Source organism: Podarcis gaigeae, assembly GCF_964106915.1.
Source record: "Podarcis gaigeae genome assembly, chromosome: 3".
Classification (NCBI taxonomy): Eukaryota; Metazoa; Chordata; class Lepidosauria; order Squamata; family Lacertidae; genus Podarcis; species Podarcis gaigeae.
In genome coordinates this window covers 78,279,289-78,298,389 of record NC_139680.1, presented here as the reverse complement: position 1 = coordinate 78,298,389, position 19,101 = coordinate 78,279,289, and the positions used below count along the sequence as shown (strand labels likewise).

The 19,101-nt window shown below is 42.0% G+C and overlaps 1 protein-coding gene across 5 annotated transcripts in view; it reads left to right on the top strand.

The window, feature by feature from the left end:
* The first annotated feature begins 228 nt into the window (after positions 1-228).
* RGS7 (regulator of G protein signaling 7) overlaps positions 229-19,101 on the top strand; it is a 146,336-nt gene continuing 127,463 nt past the window's right edge. For 2 of the 5 annotated variants that reach the window (XM_083732550.1, XM_083732549.1), the window contains exons 1-2: positions 230-554; positions 1,695-1,821. In XM_083732550.1, the coding sequence (XP_083588676.1) occupies positions 1,744-1,821 (78 nt within the window). In that variant the 5' untranslated portion in view covers positions 230-554; positions 1,695-1,743. Of the gene's footprint in view, positions 555-709; positions 888-1,694; positions 1,822-19,101 lie in introns of those variants that run through there. The other 3 variants (XM_083732547.1, XM_083732551.1, XM_083732548.1) reach the window with 3 other exon arrangements.

The following is a 19,101-nucleotide window of genomic DNA, read 5'->3' as shown; positions in this document are numbered from 1 at the left end:
AGCAACCTCCTTTCCCACCGCAGCGCCTTCGCAGCTTGAGCTGCTTTAAAATCACGCAGGCAATTCTATGCCCCCCCCCACGCCCCTTGCCCCGTTCTCCGGGTCCTCATCCTGCCGAAGTCCCTGTCAAGGTTATTGCCCGACCCGCGGGCAATTGCAGGCGCTAGTAGGCGCTCAGTGAGCGCGCGCGCGCTTCCCGCTGGGGAGAGAGAGGCGCGCAGCCGCTGCTGGGGAAGCAGCTTGTGCGGCGGAGCAGCAGCAGCACCATTGACGTTCCATTCCCCCACGTGACCGGCGGCCTCGCTCCATTCCAGGGAGGGAGCCTGGCTGCTGCTGCTGCTGCTGCAGAAGCTCTGGGGGAGCCGCAAGCTGTGGAGCAGCGCTGGCGGCCCCAGCCCCCCGGAGCAGCCGCGCCGCCCGTCTTGTTTGTGTGATGAACGAGCCTGGCTCTTGGCCGTCCGCTGCCGGCTGACAGAGACCGCCTCGGGGGCCAGGCAGGCAGGCAGGCGACGAGGAGAGAGGCGCCGCCGCCGCGTGTGACCTTGGCCCAGGAGGTAAAGAGCCCAAGGCGGCGGCCAGCGAGGGAATGTGGGGGGCTGTGTGTGTGTGCGCGCGTGCGCGCGTGCCCGCGTTATGTGTGGAGCTGGGTGAGGGGGCGCGGGAGGCGCTGTCCGCGGTGCTGAAATCACGCGCCCAGCCGCGGCTCCTCACTGCAGGGCAAAACAAGCCCGCCTGCCATTTGCAGCCATCCGCCCGCCGGCGGGGAAAGGCAGGGGCGCCCGAGCCGGGCTGGCGCCGAGGCCGGAGGGCTGAAGGCGGAACAGACCTTTTTATTTTTATTTAAATCTCTGCCATCTTTGAACGGGGGTCGCATTCTTCCACGCAGAGTGAGGCACCGCGCGCTCTTCTCGCCGCTGTAGCCTTGTAGAGTGGCGAGGGACCGCCCCAGGGTCATCTAGTCCGACCCGCTGCAATGTAGGGATGGGTTTCCCGTTGAAGACTCGAACCCACGACCCTGAGATTCAGAGTCTCGTGCAGTCGTGCTCTACCAGCTGAGCTCTCCCTCCAGTCCAGCAACTGTTTCATGGGGGGGGGGGGGGAGTAGGCACCGGATGGATCCTGCTGGGGAGAGAGAGATGCGCGCACGGCGGGGGGGGGGAATGTTCGACGAGCAGACACGTGTGTGTGTGTGCCCGCCTGCGTGTCGCAGAGGGAACGGTACTGGGCTGCCTGGTTTGCGTTTAATGAGGCACAGAAGGAGCTTCGCCTTCGAGCGAGCAATTAGAAAGGGCTGCAGCCGGAGGCTGTTCACTCCTTGACTCCCGGAGCAAAAGGTGGCGGCCAAGTGGCCTGCTTTGGACGGGAGTCGAGGGACCGGCGCTCGTTAGAAGGGTGCCTGCATCGCCTTGGTTCTCCTTAGCACACTGCTGTAGCCTTTCAAAAAAATAAAAATACTCTAAACAGCATTGGAAAAGTGTAGGGTTGCCTTATTTATAGGCAGAGGGGGAAAGGATGAACTGGGTGGCCAAGGGGAAACGGCTACATCCCCTCAAGGCAGCAACTGGGGCAAGGTCACAGGGGTGAGTGAACGTGGCACTTGGAAGTACTCTGTTGGGAAGTCAGAGCTCTTAATCGTCAGCATCCGGAGGGGACCCGCCAAAATCTCTGACTGAGATCACTTTCATTTTCAACAGAGGCAAATTGCACTGCAGAAGACTTGCCAGCAGACCAAACCATTCAGACATGGCACAAGGAAATAATTATGGACAGAGCAGCAATGGGGTGGCTGATGAATCCCCAAATATGTTGGTGTACAGAAAGGTAGGAAGCTTTTAAATATATATATGTGTGTAGAAAGAGAGAGAAAGAGACTTGGAGTTTGCATGCTTTTGCTCTTGAATCCACCCCCCCAATGAAATTGGTATAATATAGTGTGAGAGCAAAGCCATGTTGTGTAACAATCACTTGATAGCAGTTTTTCAAGTGTAGCTGCTTAACTGTTTGACATCAAGTTTATTCCAGTGTTGTTTACAGTGAAAAGAGCTTGTTGTATATAGTGGAAAGAGTTATGTGGAAACCCATGATCCCACTCACTCATCATCCATTTTAATGCTATGCAATGACAGCAGTTTGTTGTGGAAGCTTATAAATAATTTGAATATGTGAAAGTGCTCAAGATTACAAAAAATATACTTATCCTTGCAGATTGGATTCATTTTGCTAGAAGTACTGAAATATCTCTCCAGTTTTAGGTTATTTTTTAATTTGTAGACTTTAGACATATTGCATGGGAAGAACTTCCAGAGTGGTTGTCATATTAGTTTCTTGAAGTCAAAAGAGCAAGATCTCACCGCACCTTATATAGCATTTAAAATATTAAGTCTTTTATTTCAAAAAAAAAAAATCGTAATACATTTCTGATGCAAAAAAGAAAAAGACAAAAAGAGGAAACACCTGTGGTATGTAGCTAGTTATTATCATTGTATATCTAAGGCTGTAATCCTGAAGCCACTCACTAGGAAGTAAATTTCATTGAACATACTTCTGAGTAATAATGTGTAGGATTGCACTGCTAGGCCGTATTTTAATGTCTTCAGTACACCCAGCTCTGTCTTATTCCCAGGTACAGTATAGGTTATAGCAGATTCTGTGACCACAGGTCAGCAATTTACATTTCTCCCAACATGGGTGCCTGACATAACTTTCCTATTCAAGCTGAGGGGGCATAACATCCATGAAAGACAGCTTAAATTCATTAAATTATCTGCTTTTTGAATAATGCACCTGATACTGGTTACAATCTTTATAAATGAAAATGTCCATGCATAGTTATAGTCAGTGGTTGTTTTTTTTAATGTTTAGGGGTACTCTCATTTTGACTCAAGAAAATCACCATTTTATAGTTCAAAGCAACACTGAATGTACACAGGGGGTATGGTGGGTACAAGCAGAGCATTATTTCATTTCTGAAACACTCAAAAGATTAAACAGCAAAAGAGCATGGCAAAATGAAGGTTTAGAAGCAATTTTGCCTTAAGAACATAAGAAGAGCCCTGCTGGATTAGACCAAAGCCCCATCTAGTCCAGCATTCTGTTCTTGCAATAAACAGCAAGATGCCTATGGGAAGCCTACTGGGGAGCAGGAGACTCCCCAGCTGTGCCCCCACTGATATTCAGAGGTGCATTACCTCCAATCCCCATCCGAGTTGATAGTCATTACTACAACTTGTAGTAGCAACTGCCCTAGTTTTAACTATGGACTGTGTGAAGAGGTAGTTAACTTTTGTCTGCCTTGAATTTTCCACCATTCAGTTTCGCTGGATGGCCCTGGGTTTTCAGATTATGAGAGAGAAACTTTTCTCTGTCCACTTTCTCCATGCTGTGTATAATTCAACACACTACTGTCACATCTTCCCATAGTCATATTCCCCCCCCCAAACCCCACACCCCTAAAAAGCCTCAAATGTTGTAACCTTTTTCATAGAGGAGGTCCTGCAACCCCTCAACCATTTTTGTTGCCCTTTTCTACTCTTCTCCAACTCCTTTTCAAGGTGTTGTGACCAAAACTGTACACAGTATTCCAAGTGTGGTTTCATCATTGATTTCTATAATGACATTATGAAATTAGGAGCTTTCTTTTCAGTTCCTTGCCTAATGATTCCTAGCCTAGGGTTCACTTTTGTTCACAGCTGCCACACACTGGGTCTACAGCTTCATCAGTCTATCCACGCAGAGGCCCTGAGGTCTCATTCTCAGTCATTCACTGCTAGCTCAAGCCCCCTTAGTGTATGTTAGATTAGGATTTTTGTCCCATTGATGAGCATCCCTTTACACTTGCTTACATTGAATTACATTTGCAAGTTTAATTTTTAAGAGATTCCTTTTTGTTTTATTGACCATGAACAGTTTAGTATCATCAGCAAACCTGGCCAGCTCACTGCTCACCCCTAACCCTAGTTCGTATGTGCACAAGTTAAAAAGCACAGGTCCAAATGCTGATCCTTGGGAGACTCCACTTTCTATATCCCTCCTCCGAGCTGTCCATTTTTTCTTGCTCTCTGCTTCCGTTCCTTAGTCAGCTACTGATCCACAAGAGGAGCTGTTTTCTTATATCACGACTGCTAAGATTACTGATGAGTCTTTGCTGAGAGATTTTATCAAAAGCTTTTTGAAAGTCTAAGTACACAGTGTCCATTATGCTGCATGACTTTAAAGCTAGGTGCTTTGTGGCAATATTTTTTCCTTATACCGCTACATTTTTGCATACGTTTGGTTCTGCTTCATTGTTGAATCTCTTCCAGAAATGTCTGATGTATTGGAAAGCACAATTATACAGTTCATTTAATAGTTTTCTGGTATGATTTCCAAGAATACACAGCTAACATCAGTGTTTTGATGTAACCTTTCACTTCCCTCTGCAATTGCCATTTAATTCCTGTAGATAGAAGGATTCTTTTTAGAAATACCTCATGACGTGCCTGAATATTTGTGGTGATAGAAGGTCTCTGTAAAGGTTTGATGGTTTCATTTATGTTTTAAAAGCACATAGTTTATGACAAAGTACAAATATGATATTGCTGTTGGTAATGATAAGATGAAGCGAAGAATATAAGAGAAGAGAGTTGGAGTCAATCTACTTATTCTGCAGAATGAACTAAACTGAACCACAAGTGGGAAGGTCATGTGCTTGAATGCTCCCTCTTATTTTTTAAGTACCCTCTTATAAAACAAATAGAAAAGATTCCCACTTTAGTGTAGCCATCTCTCTGATGTCCTAGTTCACAGGATGTAGAGAGCTTGTTACATGGGGGCAACATTCAAGATCACGGTCCCCCCCCACCCCACCAACATGCTGTCCAAATTTCTACCATCTTATTCTGTGTACGGTGTAGAATAGCTCCTAAAGGACAAACAATTGCATTCTCTCTGTATTTTTGAAAGGTTACAAAATGCTTATTTTAATAATCTCGGCTGTGTGTTGCATCTTGTAACTGCAAGGAAAGCCTCCTTTGGTTTCAATAGTTTAACAAAAAATGTGCACACCTTATAATTTATCATTGTGCTTAGTGAGAAATATACATTTTTACGGGATCACACTCTGTATTTAAAAATGACTATTTATTAATTTAAAAATAATTCTACCCCACCTTGTTTTCAAAGGAAATTTAAGGTGGCCAACAGATGAGCATGAGGTTGGTGGTGGTACATTTTTTTAAAAAAAATCCAAACTAAATCCAGTGCAATATAGCATGAATTAAGAAATCCACCAGTCAGTTAAAATAAACAGAGCCTAAGCCAGCACAAAGTTATTTAATCATCCAAAAGCCTTGTTAATAAAACATGCCTATTTGAGATGCCTGAAAGAATACAATGAAGAGTCCTGAGACATCTTGATTGGCAGAAGGGCTTTCATGGGTGGGCACCCCAGCAGAAGTACTGCGAAGTCTAGTGGACACCAAACTCGTGAGGTGAGGGGAAAGACAAGAGGAGGTTTCCAGTGATGGTAGTCCTTTCCCTTGTAGAAAAATAGCAAGGGGCACAGTTGGAATGACCCCCCCAGTATCACCCCAAATGTCCCAAACCAGTGGGCACACCTGCACTTTCTTAGGTATCTCTTGGATGTTGCAGAGAGCAGTTCTAGCCCTGGGCCTGTAGCTGGGGGTGAATGGGATGGGACTGAGCACTGTTTGATTCCTGCTCTATGAACACAAAGAGCTCGCCAGCGTCACTTTGGAGCCCCATGTTCTAAGAATTTAGACTGGAATTTTTTTTAAGTACCTAGACAAGAAGATGAAAACACGCACTAGCATGGTTTCTATGAGCAACTCTCTCAGCTACCCCTTCATAACGTGTTGACAGCTGTGTATGGGTTTACATGAGTTCCTCATTCCCAGTGTGATGTTATTTGGGCTAAAAACCAACAACCATATGTCAGTCAATCGTTATGAAATTTCTTCCAAGCTGTTTCCTTCCTTTATCTGCCCGCTTCCTGCCTGCATCTGAGTTCTTAAGTGAAAACCCTCACTTTGGAAAATGGCACATTGCATAGACTTTTCTTCCAGATTTGAAAATACTTGTATGCCAGGATACTTGTGCCTTGAGGGTAAGCTCTGTCTTTTAATAGAATGCCAGCTGCATCACTCTTTTAAGATGTCATCCTCATTATAAAATAACAAAAAAAATCGCCACATAGTTGTTTTAGGAGAAAACATATGTTCTCTGCTTGCAGTTTGTGACTGGTATGAACAAAATTTTAGAAGTATTTATTTAGTGTTTCAATTTTTTTTAAAATCCCCCCCACTCCCTGTCAGTAACAGGGAAGAATGTATCTGGATTACTGTAAGACTTTTGTTTAATTGCTTCCAGGCAAATCTTTATTGCATTTTATTCTCTAGCGTTGGTTTAAAGTAGCATGTCAAAAATTATGAACTCTGGCTTTATAGCTTTGTCTATGTCTATCAGCTATTCAAGTTTCTCCAATCAAGCTTCTTCAACCTTATCAATTGCAGGATGATGACTCCTTAATGGTAGCATTGTTAATTTTGACCTTGGTTCACAGTGTTTGCTGCTGCCATTCAATACTTGGGCCACAAAACAGCAAAGAACAAGGCACATTTAAATCGACAGAAATCAGCAGGCCCAAGCATACTTTTATATCACTGCTAAGAGTCTGAATTACAATGGCCAAATGTTTTCATATGTGCAGAGCCAACGCTAGACTGCATGTGTCTCTATATATGAATGGTGTTTGAAATCTGCTGATCTTTCCTCTGTGATAGCACCAGTGGGCTATTTAAGCCCATTGAAGCCAGGGTGGGATCAGAATTACTTCAACCTATAGAAATGTGGGGCTCAGAGCAGGAACTGTGTGAGTCTGGCTTGAGTTCCCTGCTTCCTTTGCCACCAGGACATATAAGGGAAGTGTTAGTGATTTGGTGTGGGTCACTAGTGTTACAGTCCATAATGCTTCTGGTTCTGGGAATACCAGGTCGTCAATCACAGGAGTCAATCCTGGGAACAGTCATAGCTCAGTGGTAGAGTATATGCTCACATGCAAAATGTTCAGCTCCTCATATCTCAGCCAAAATTTTTGTTTGAACCCTTGGAGAGCTACTGCCAGTCAGTGTTGACTATACTGAGCTAGTTGTACCAATATTCTGAGTCAGGAGAAGGCAACTTCCTGTGTCTCTAAGGGGCACAACATTCTCAGTTCAGCTGCACTCCTTTTGTTTGAGCATCCCATCACAGATGCCAGGCTACGCTGCTTGTCTGCTGCAGCTGCTTACTAGCCTTGCACCTAGATGTCTGATATTTTAGCGTATTCCCCCCAATTTTTACTTTCTTATGTACTTCTTATTAGGCACTTGCATATGGTATCCCTCTGGTTATTGTTTCAGTTCCTGCTGAGCTGACTCAAGTATTTTGTGTATGAAGAAAGCAGGAGGTGAGCCCAATTTTTTGGCAGCTGCTAATCTATACCATCCCTGGTCAGGCAAAGATTGGCGTTCTTGACTGAAGGAGATCTTCTTTATTTAAGAAATCAATGCAAGTTGCAAGTTAGCTTAATGAAGGTATAGTGCAATGGCTGAGGAAACCTGAATGTGTTTACTGAACTTTCAGAATGGATATAAATCTAGATTTTTCGTATTCAGCATCAACCCAACCATCTTCATGGTGAGTGTTATTCGTAGCTGATTAAATTAGTGGGAAATTAGGTCAATGCTAAGTTAAAGGAAAACAAACTTATGTTCCCAGTCAGTAGCTTAGGGGAATTTTTAAAAATGTTTATTTGTGTGTGTGTTTTTTAAAAAAAATACTGCCCTTTGATTTTTTAAAAAAACCAGGGTTGTTTACAATACATCATCAAACAAAAGAAAACAACAAGAGAAGAACAGTTGACAGACAGTGATAAAAACAGAAATAAAACAACAGAAATAAAAATATATAGGAAATACTTCAAAGTCTGGTAGAAGAATCTCTTGGCTGGTGCCTCACTGGCTGTGAGTTGTATTGAATGCTGAGTGAGTAAAGGCTTTCCCTTCCTTTTCTTTGCTTGTGCAGCCCTTAAGTATGTTCCTGAGGGGTCCCCCAGATCTCTGGAGCAGATTTTGAGGGTGCAGAGGAGGCTGCAGGGGAGAGAAACAGGAAGTTCCATCACATAAGTAGTTTCATCACAATAAGTCTATTGTGTAAGCAGAACTGCAGTGTTAAGTATAAGCCAGTATTTTAGGTGTCAGGTGAACCTTCCTGAGGGTGGAACATCCTTTCCCCTTGAGACCTGCTCTATTCAGTGGTGCAGTAGGCAATTTTAGACCTTGGGCTTGCTAGTCTTTCTCTCCTTTTAGATGGCAACAGCAATGAGTATTATGCACCCAACAAGCATCTCTCTTCTACCCAATGCCCACTGCTAATTCATACTTCTCAATTGCTTCTGCATTCCTGATATGCTAGAGCAAAAAGAACAACCACAAAATAGTTTGCCAGCCCAGATTAAAAATAAATAAAAATACTCTGAGCTTGTTAAACTCACTCAGTTCACGGCACCATTAGTGGCTGTAGGAATAAAATAAAGTTTGCTTCTGATACCTTCATGCAACAATTTTGGGAATAAGCTTCGCTGGGAATGAGACCATGTTGTTTCAGAAAAGAATATGCATATTTCAAAAGTAAAAAATATAAAATGAACATTTGTTCATGTTCCTGGCCACCTGAGTTTGATTTTTTTTAAAAAAGAAATAATAAGAAAGAAAAGATGTGGTTGCCACCAGTATTAGCCTTAGTGGGCCCCAGGATGTCCATGCCAACTCAGGTACAGATCTCAGTCCTGTTTGCCACTGCCCACACACTCTGGACAGTCATTTTGGGGCCCTTTAGATTGTGGGGCCCTATACAAGGGCCCCTGTGGTTCAGCCATAGCTGCAACGCTGGTGTCATGCACAGGAAAACAAAATCAATGGACTTTGCCTAGTTCTGCCTAGTTGCGGCCTACAGCTTTGTAGTATTTCAAGGGCAATGACTGGAAATAGTGTTATCACAGATGGCTTTCCACCTCCATGGTTGAATGATAGCAATGGCCTGCTCCTAGGAGCTATTAAAAATGGCGAAGTGTGTCAGATCACTTGGAAAGACTACTCTAACATGTGCAATGTTATGACTTGGGCAGCTTGACTTATGAAAGGAGCCAGTCCAATACACTGCACAGCCCAGCAATGTAGGCCAGTGCTCTGGTACCAGCAAGTGGCACAGCAATAAGTAGACTAGATGGTGGTAGATGGTGGATGAGAGCAGAAGGTGAGAATGGCTCATCTGTGCCAACTGGTGGCTTTTGACTGCAAGAGCATTGGCACTGGGGCTCTGATTGCATTTGACAGCTACCGTAGGTTTATGAACTTCTTGCACTTCTTGCAAGTAATTTCGTTGTCCCCGAGAGGGGGCAATGACAATAAAGATGATGATGATGATGATGATGATGATGATTATTACTTGTAGCCATTTAAACATAAGCAACTGCATGCACAATCAAGTTTATACATAGCTAATATTTATAATGGCAGAGGTGTAATTTTGGTATTATGGTATTATTTCACAGTGACTTTGATATGGAGAAGCAGTTTCTGGGTGCTGTGCAATTGTATCTTATAATTTCATATGGTTAACATGTTACAGCTAGTGTAATAAGTTACTTACCCAAATTGTTATTTGTATAAGTGTGTATTTTTTAAGGTGGAGTGAGGTTCATGCCATGGAAGCATTGACGATCTTGGTAATTGATTATTGCTGTTGTTACTATTAGTTAGATTAACTGTCCCAAGGAGTGCTACAATGATTTAAAACTACAATGTTAAAAATACAGTAAAGGTAAAGGGACCCCTGACCATTAGGTCCAGTCGTGACCAACTCTGGGGTTGCGGCGCTCATCTTGCTTTATTGGGCAAGGGAGCCGGCGTACAGCTTCCGGGTCATGTGGCAGCATGACTAAGCTGCTTCTGGCGAACCAGAGCAGCACACGGAAATGCCGTTTACCTTCCCGCTGAAGCAGTACCTATTTATCTACTTGCACTTTGATGTGCTTTCGAACTGCTAGGTTGGCAGGAGCAGGGACCAAGCAACGGGAGCTCACCCTGTCAAGGGGATTCGAACCACCAACCTTCTGATTGGCAAGTCCTAGGCTCTGTAGTTTAACCCACAGCACCACCCGCGTCCCAAAAATACAGTACTGTATAGTTATTCTGCAGTCTGCAGTTATTCATTCATTTCACTGCAACTTGAATTATGTAGCATTCTTTGTGTTCTACTGGATTTTTTCCATTCTACATACACACATCATGTGATAAACCTCTATATTCCGATGTGTCGTCTAAAGTATCAAGGACTTTGCGCACCTCCTGAGAAAGCAATGTCTTGGGTATTTCTTTTCATTCCACATTCCTAGCATAATCCTTTACCCACAAAGGTCATTGAGGCAGAACTGGCTAGCTCTTTTACAATGTATGTGCAGAGTCATTGGGGAGATGAATCTAGTCTGAAAACAAACAAACAAACGGATTGGCCATATAGACCATTGACATTTTAGATGGTGATTATCTCACTACAGCACTGCGCAAAAACAGTATCTCTGAAATGAGTACAGATTTTACTGATCTCAGATTCACATAAAAACCTAAGGCTTTGCTCTTAGGCTGTGTCTTCTGCATACAGTGCGATCCCACTACTGCTGTAGAAAGCAGTGCACAGACAGTGTTAGCCACAATTCATATTTCTCCTGTGTTGCTATTATTATTAATTTATTTAATTTATATACCACCCTTCATCAAGAGAACAAAGGGTGGTTTATAACACAAAATGCATAATAAAATAATAGTAATAGGGGGGTGGAGACAGTCCCCCCCCCAGAGCAATTTCAAACTGAACTGAGAAAAAGAATGACCTAGCTGCACTTTGCACTGGTAATAAGTACTCAGCCTTAGTCTTTGTCGCTTGCAACAATCCAGTTAGGTGGCCACAGATGCTGTCCCTCAGAATTTCTCCTCTGCATATGCTGTTAACATTTCAATCAGCCAAAGACCTGGTTGAAGAGAAACATTTTTGCCTGGCACCTAAAGGTGTATGATGAAGGCGCCGGTCAAACCTCTCTGGGGAGAGCATTCCACAAGGATGCATAAGGTATGACATTTCTGGGCTTTAGGAACCTAAACCCCAAATGCCTTCCTTTTGAATTTCCCCTAGCACTAGGCTGAAGACAGGAATCCTTGGCAGTAGAGAATAGAAAGTTCCCAAGCAGCTGTACAGCATAGCTGTAGGCATGTCAGGAAGTTTAGCTTGGCCAGTGGCAACCTATTGTGATTTTATTTGGGGCAAACCCTTATTGAAAAAGAGGCTCCACCAATAAGGAAAAGTCTCCACCACCATTCCTTAGAGATCCTTCATATAGGAGCACATAGAGAGAATTATCTGTAAAGTGCTGGTGGAATAAAACAGTTTATAAGTCAATGTTTAATTTTATAGATCCTATGAGGAGGAGGCAACTGTAAGTTAGAAATCTGCCATGTTAACTGTACATTTGTTTGATCTATTGTCCTCTCAAAATGACCGCTTGCCTCTCCATCTAAAGTGTAAATCAGGTATAATAGAAAACCTAGTAATCTAGTATCTTAGCAAGTTCATCCAGTTGTTCCACAAATAGCTCACAAATTTATTCTTCCATATATATCACTCTGAGAACTTTTCAGTCCCTAGTGTGGTTATATTGGCATGCTTCCATGGTTAGCTAATATTTTTAGACTGAAATATATATATATAGGATTCCCCTCTTCAGAAACGTTATGCCTTCTTATCAACAAAATAATCTTGGAATGTGGAGAGAAGCCAAGTGTGTTCAGATGAGGGGATGTAGTTCTTGCCATTATAATGATATCTGTAGTCCTGTGGACTTTGGTCTTCCTTTTAAGGATAGTTTTGAGTGACTATTGTCTAAATATGAAAGAATTCTAAAACAGTGATCCACTGTTTCCAACACATTAAATACAATCCCTGCCCCCATTCGGGGTATCAGTTGGTATTGTTTGAGAGGTTTGATGGCAAAAATATGTTAGGAAGCATCCACAACTTTTCCTCTCATATGCAATTTTGTATGTATGTATGTAGTGTATATATTTGTAGCCAACAGTGTGATTTTTAGCAGAAATTTTACTTGTGGAAGAGAAGTGGAGCCAGGAGTCAATAGGGAAAAGATAAGCAACAGTGTGGACACAGAGGTTTGGTTGGTACCTAGGCTTGGTTACAGGACAGCAAAGGAGCTTGTGGTTAGACTAAAGACATTACTGAAAAGGTTTTCTTTGAGGAGTGAGGATTGTGGCATCATGCAGTTTGTTCTGGAAGATGGAGCTGGAAGGACAGAGTCTTATGAAGCAGGAGACTTTCAGATAGCTAAAGGTGGTGGAACTGGAGGTGCAAAGTTCATAGGTGGGTATGTTATTAGGGTTTAAAGGTAGAGATATAAGCAGGGGTGGCTATAGAGACCATTGAAAGTAAGAATAAGGAACTGAAGGGCATAAGAAGAGCCTTGCTGGATCAAACCAAAGGCTCATCTAGTTAAGCATGCTGTTCTCACAGTGGCCAACCAGAGGTCTTTGGGAAGCTAACAAGCATGACTTGAGCACATTCACACTCTCCCCACTTTTGATTTCCAGCAACTGGTATTCAGAAGGTAGAGCATAGCTGTTATGGCTAAGTAGACTTCACCTCATTGAATTTGTCTAATCCTCTTTGAAAGCCATCCAAGTTGGTTCCCATCTCTGCATCTTGTAGGAGCAAATATGTGTTTCTTTTTAGCTTTATGGAACATACCTTTGTATGTGATAACATGGTCAGAATCTCATTTATCACAGAGCCTGTGATAACATGCACAGAATCTAATTTGCATATATGAAATGACTGGCAGACTCTCAGAACTGACTCCATTGTGTTTACATCATGTAAGACAAAATGAACGTGGTTTGAGGCCCATATAGTTGTGATGGCCTTTTAATGCATATAATCCATTACTTCATTATGAGTCATCATTAATAACCAAGATTCATTCTGTTATATTGTAAATGAAGTCTTCCTTTCCAGGCCCAGGACTTTGGTTTAATGTGAGGCTGAGTTAATTCATTTTGTCTAGTGTGGTTGATGCTGCTTCATGAGGTAGAAATTAAAATGATCCAAGTGCATAAAATTTATTGTAATCTAAAATGTATTTCTGCCTCATAAGAATATTCATTTGGCAAACCCAGGTTCCTTGTATGCTGATGGTTAATGAGTCACAATTAGCCATAATTTAATCATCATGAAAATAAATGTATGCTTTATAGTGCATTTGCATTTATAATGAAGTCTGTATCCCAGCCAGAGTGATTGTTATCGTGAAGTATGCCATTCATGAGTTAAATTCTATCCTGATTGTATTTTTTCCTCTCATATAAACCACCCTGTTATTCCTGGAACTTGTAGATTTAATTTTCAGCAATAAAACATCTGAAATAGTAGATGTAGAATTTAACCAGATATTATCGCTTGTGCAGCTGGTGTATATATGTATCTTTCATTCTGTTTGTTCCCTCAACTATATATATTGTATAATCAGAATGAACAAATGACTAATTGTTTTTGAGAAATGGGGAACACTAAGAGCCAATCCATTTCCTGTCCAGTCTTCCTAGAAATCACCAAAACTGAACAGATAGCCATGATATCTGTGCACAATCTCTGGTATCAGAGGCACTATGCAGTATTTATTTATGCCTATGAATACCAAGCCCCATCTGCACTTTTCATTTAAAGCATTATCAAACATTTTTAAATTCATGGCTTCTCCCAAAGAATCCTGGGAACCATTGTTCATTAAGGCTGCCGAGAGTTGGTAGGAGACCCCCTCATAGAGATACAATTCCCTGAATTCCCTGGGAAAGAAAGATTGAAATTGGAAATTTGGAAATTGCAGCTCTTTGTGGAGAACCATTTCTTTCTTTTTCTTTTTTTAAAAGTTATCTCAGTTAGTGGCCATCACTACTTCTTGTGGCAGCAACTTCCACAGTTTAAGTATACATCATGTGGCCAAATATTTTCTTTTGTCTTCCCTAGACATAGTTCAAGATTCACAGTCCCAGTCAATTTCATTGGCTCAGCCAGAGTGCTAGTGTTTCTCTCAATCAACTCTTTCATTCATTTTGTACCTTTTGGCTCCCCCAGTTATCTCCCACCCCCCAAAGAAAAAGCTGCAAAACGCTTTAGCCTTTCTCATAGGGTTGGGTAGCTTTTCTTTCCTTCTTTCTTTCCTTCCTACCTTTTTCCCTAACAGGGGACTTAAGGGGGCTTACAGACAAAATAAGAACAGCTAAAAACACAGGGGGAAATCATTAAAGAACAATGAACCATTAATAGAATATATATCTATATATATTCTATTAAAAGTATACAGAGAGATACATAAAGAAGATAACTAAGGTAACTTCTTTGCTAATTTTAAATGCCCTTTTATGTTCTTTTTTCCAACTTTGCAATAATCCTTTAGAGACATGAGAGTCAAAAGATATTTCCAAGTATTTGAAATGTGGCAGCTGTAAAGGCTTAAATAATGGGACTATGATGCTTGGCACTATAAATAGCACGGTATTTTTCAATGAGATGTGCTCATAATTCAGTCCCTATGCAGTGATAAGAAGGTTTAGTTTCACGGTTCTACTTGTGGGCCATGGGCAGTTTCTAGATGCCCATGTCTAGAGAATATGTTGGTGTTTACATCTTCTGCATGCAAAGACAGACTCCATTGAATTGAGTGGATTGAGTCCACCTACCACAAAATTGATGAAAATATTAAAATATTATTTAATCATTGCTTATAATATAGTCAGTTACCACATTTTTTTTATTTAGAGTTCTATATCCAGTAATTTGTAAATAAACCATCATTCTGGCACTTCATCATAATAGGTCTGCATTCATCATCCTATTCCTACATCAACACTTTTACAATGTAATTCTGTGTGCGTCTACTTAAAAGTAAGTCTCGTTGAGTTCAGTGGGACTTCCTGTCTTGTGAGTATATAGCGGATTGCAATTTAAGGGAAACATTCTGATCAGAGAGCTATTTTTGCACAGTGGGCATAATTATGGGATAAAACATTTTCTGGTTTGCATTTTGCAGGTTGGGGGACAAAGGTTTGCTTGCACTTGGAAGTACAGCATGTCAAGGAGGCAGCTGGGCTTGCTTCCTATGTGCAGAGAATTTTCAGAGGGAATGACATTCTAGCTTGCATTCCCACCTATGGCTTTAATTTTTTTTTAAAAAAAGTCTAGTAGAAAGAATGATAAAGTGAGATAGTGTAAGACAATGCAACTCTTGCGGGTGTCATTGGGGACTGTTTGATATGTGAAGAAAGCACACTATTTGCCGTTGTAGTCTCTGTGTCTTTCTCTGCTTCGAATTCCTTCGTGAGGAAAGATGGTGAGAAAAACTGCAGGATACAAGACCCACAGTACAGACCCATCTGCGAAAGCCAGATGGCATCTGCATCCATTTCCCCAGTGCTTTGGTTATTAACACCCCCCTCGCAGCAACACACACTCCATTTCCTCCCAATCACCAAGGGAAAACTCATATGCTGAAATAAGAAAGTACAAGACAGGCATTGACCTTTATTGATGCGATGAAAGTTTTCTTTGCATGGACAGGCGGAGTCCCCAGATCCTGCGCGGTCCCCCCGTCATGTGGAATAACGACTCAAGACAACGTGCTATGGGATTAAATTGGCCACAACTTTATTAAATTTCAAATGTGGGTAGACCTTGGCTCAGGCATTGGGCGTTCTCCCTCCCCAGTCCCCAGCCGGGGACCTAGGGAGCATCAGGGTTATCCAGTGTGTGTGGGGGGATGGGCCGGCTCTGGAGAACATATGTTCAAGCAGAGATAGCCGCCCCCGTAACGCCGCCGCCGCAGGGGAGAGCAATGATGACCTTCCGGCGTATGGTCAAAGCCTCCCTTCAGAAACCCCTTTAACGGGGAACCCTGGTATTGCTGCCGCAAAGAGGAAGATGGACAAAAGGATTCCGCCCAAGTTGTGACGTTTTGCTACGGGAAAGGCGAAACCTGCCAATGCAGGGAAATTCCTTTCCGGCTCTTTAACAGCGACCTTAACGTAGCAGCGCCCGCATACCTGTGAAGAAAAGTTAACCTGCAAAACCTGTGAGGAAAATTAACCTGCAACATAAGACATTGACTGAGGGTGGGTAGGGTGGGAGAAGCTCTGGAGCCAAGTGAGAATTCCCAGGTAAGATCCTCCCTCCTTTGTGTGGGCAGGTAATCCCTCCCCTACCTGGCCTGGTCTCCTTGGCAACTCTTCCCCCAGGTGGGATTGGACAACTGACTGAGGTAGGTGGAGACCTCCAGGTATCCCACCTGAGGGAAGGCAAAGCCTAGCCTATGCTGTTGGAGCCGCTCCAGGTCTAGGGGCTGCACGCGTCCACGCAAAGGGCGCCCCCCGTTTTAAGTGGGGAGCGGTCATTCTCACACATACTCCCCTCTCCCAATTTCCATAAATGCTGCCATTCAGATTAAGAGCTTTTGTGAGGATAACCTCCCCTCCCCCCAAATTAAGGATGTCATGAAATACTTTAAATGTTTGTTCAGCACTATCAAGTAAAGTCTAGGCTCTGGATTCTGCAACAGATCTAAAAAATCTATTCTTCTCCCCTGCTCCCAACTGAGAAATTTTATATTAAAAACATGAACAAATCTTTAGGATTTTGTTACATTTTATTATTATGGGTAGATTTTGGTGCAAATCATTTTGAATAAATGTTTATAGTGGATTAATGCATGGAGAGTAGGGGCTTGTGCCTTTTGTAAGCCCGATTCTACAAATATCATCCATTTTTGAACTTGTTATATAAACTGCTGTAAATGGTGGGTGGAAGGGATGGAAGGATCTCTCAGTTTCTCATTTTTCCAATCTTGAATTCAGTTCTTTACATTTCTGCTGCAAAGCATGAATTAATCCCCCCCTTCACTTATCCTTTGTTTGTTTGAATTCTTTTTACAGAAGCTACCCTGATCCAGTTAGGGGCCATATGCACATATAAGAAGGTTTCTGTAGGTTTTCTGAAGTTACAAACAGCTGTTGATTGTGTAGTCCCAAAGCCGTATCCATCAGCCATGACATAGACTTGCCCTGTTCAGTCACTGTTAATTTTGAAAACATACCTAGAGAAAACAAAGTTTGTGATGAAATTCATATCTAAAGCAAATCCCCTTGTGCCAGATCCTGGACCCTTGGGGGTAGGACAGAGTAAGATTGCTACTAGCACAGCATAGCAACTCATGGGACAGCGCTTTAAGTTTTTATACACTTTCAGCTGCAATATCTCAAGTAACATTCCATGACTTTTTACTCAAAAGTAAGGCTCACAGAGCTCTGTGGATCTTATTTCCTATTGAATGTGTGTAGCCTTATTAAACCTACTAAACCTTGCCTAAGCATTGTGTATGTATTTATATACAGCTTAATATTTTTAAAAAATAGTAAGAAAACAACAATGCAACAAAACCCGCATTTATAACAACATTATAAAAGCACATAAAAATGAGTAAAGGGTCAGATCATATTAATCAGGGAAAGCCTAGGTAAAAACTTACTACAAGGAAGTAAGCTCAGTAGGTCTTCTTGCCCCTTAAGTTAAACATGCATACTGCAGAGGATTGCACTCACATCTAATACTTGTGTTTCTTATAATGTGTTATGAATGTGGTCACTTTCTATTTTTGCTTCAATTTCTCTTGGCGTCACAGCTGAGGCTCACTCTTCTGTAAAACACAGTCACTTTCCATAAAAGGGTCCTGTATTCCATGCTGTTTTGCACATGTCAGTTTTTCATCAGAAGAAACAATCTGAAATGTTGTGTTGGTGTTTCCTTCGCTCCAGCATCTGTGATACTTTATTAACATCTTTATGAAATGTTGCATTGCGATCTCTGGGATTTTGATAGCTTAGGCCCAGCCTTTTGAACAACGCTGCTGCAAAAAGTTATCTCACTAATGAAATTATTCCAGCAGAGATGCTGATAAGGATTCTGTTGCACTGCCAGCTCTTTCTAGCTATTGTTGGGAGGCAAAGGCATTCAAACTCCTGACTGCAAATTAATCCAGCTATGTTTTTGTAAGATGGAGAAGGAAGTTTCAAAAGGAGCATAAGGTGAACCTCTTGAGGTTCAGCTCTAAAATGACTGACTGCTTAGGTTTACTACTCTTTGTTTTCTGTTTGCTTCTGTGCATTTAACACAGAGTTTGACATTTAGCAGGTGAACTTTTTCCTGCAATGGAGTTACTTTGATAGGGAGAAATTGGGCAGCTTATTTTTTTGCCTTTTGGGTCAGTCACAAGTACAGACCAGGAAAAGATCACTGTTTACTTGTTAAACTTCTAAGCTGTATGCAATTAAACAGCATTCTTATTGTATTTTTTTCTCTAGACCAGGTTTCTAGTCCTCAAGAAAATAAGTAAGACTTTGTACTTTTATCTGCTTGAGATAATTGATATGCTATGTGATATTTCAGTGAGATATAATTAAAGTGTAGAGAAACACCATTTCTTTACTCAAGAATAATGCTCACAAATGTAATCTGCAACATGATTTTATGAAAGGCAAACCTGTATCATAAGAGGAAAGAGAGAAGCTGTTTCGAATTGGCTCATGCCCATTTCCTGAGCTTCTGAAATCTTAATCCTTGAGTGTTTTGTAGGCATGTGCAGTTATCAGAGAGTGGAAGCACTATATCTGGGATAACAATGCTGAGGTAGAAAAAAAAAGAATTTTCAGCCCTGGTATGAAGAAATATGTATAAGAAATGGGGTCAGGAAAAGCTTAGGAAGAGTGGTTTGTTTACAAAGGAGATCTGATGCTATATGACAGAGATATAAATGTTGTTAGACTTCATCAGCACCAGTTAGCATCACCGATGATCAGGGATTATGGAAGTTGTAGTCCTGCAGAACTGGAAGGACATTAGGGTATCCCTTATACAGGGGATGGGAATGTTGTGTTATTATAAGCCTTGTAAAAAGGGGGA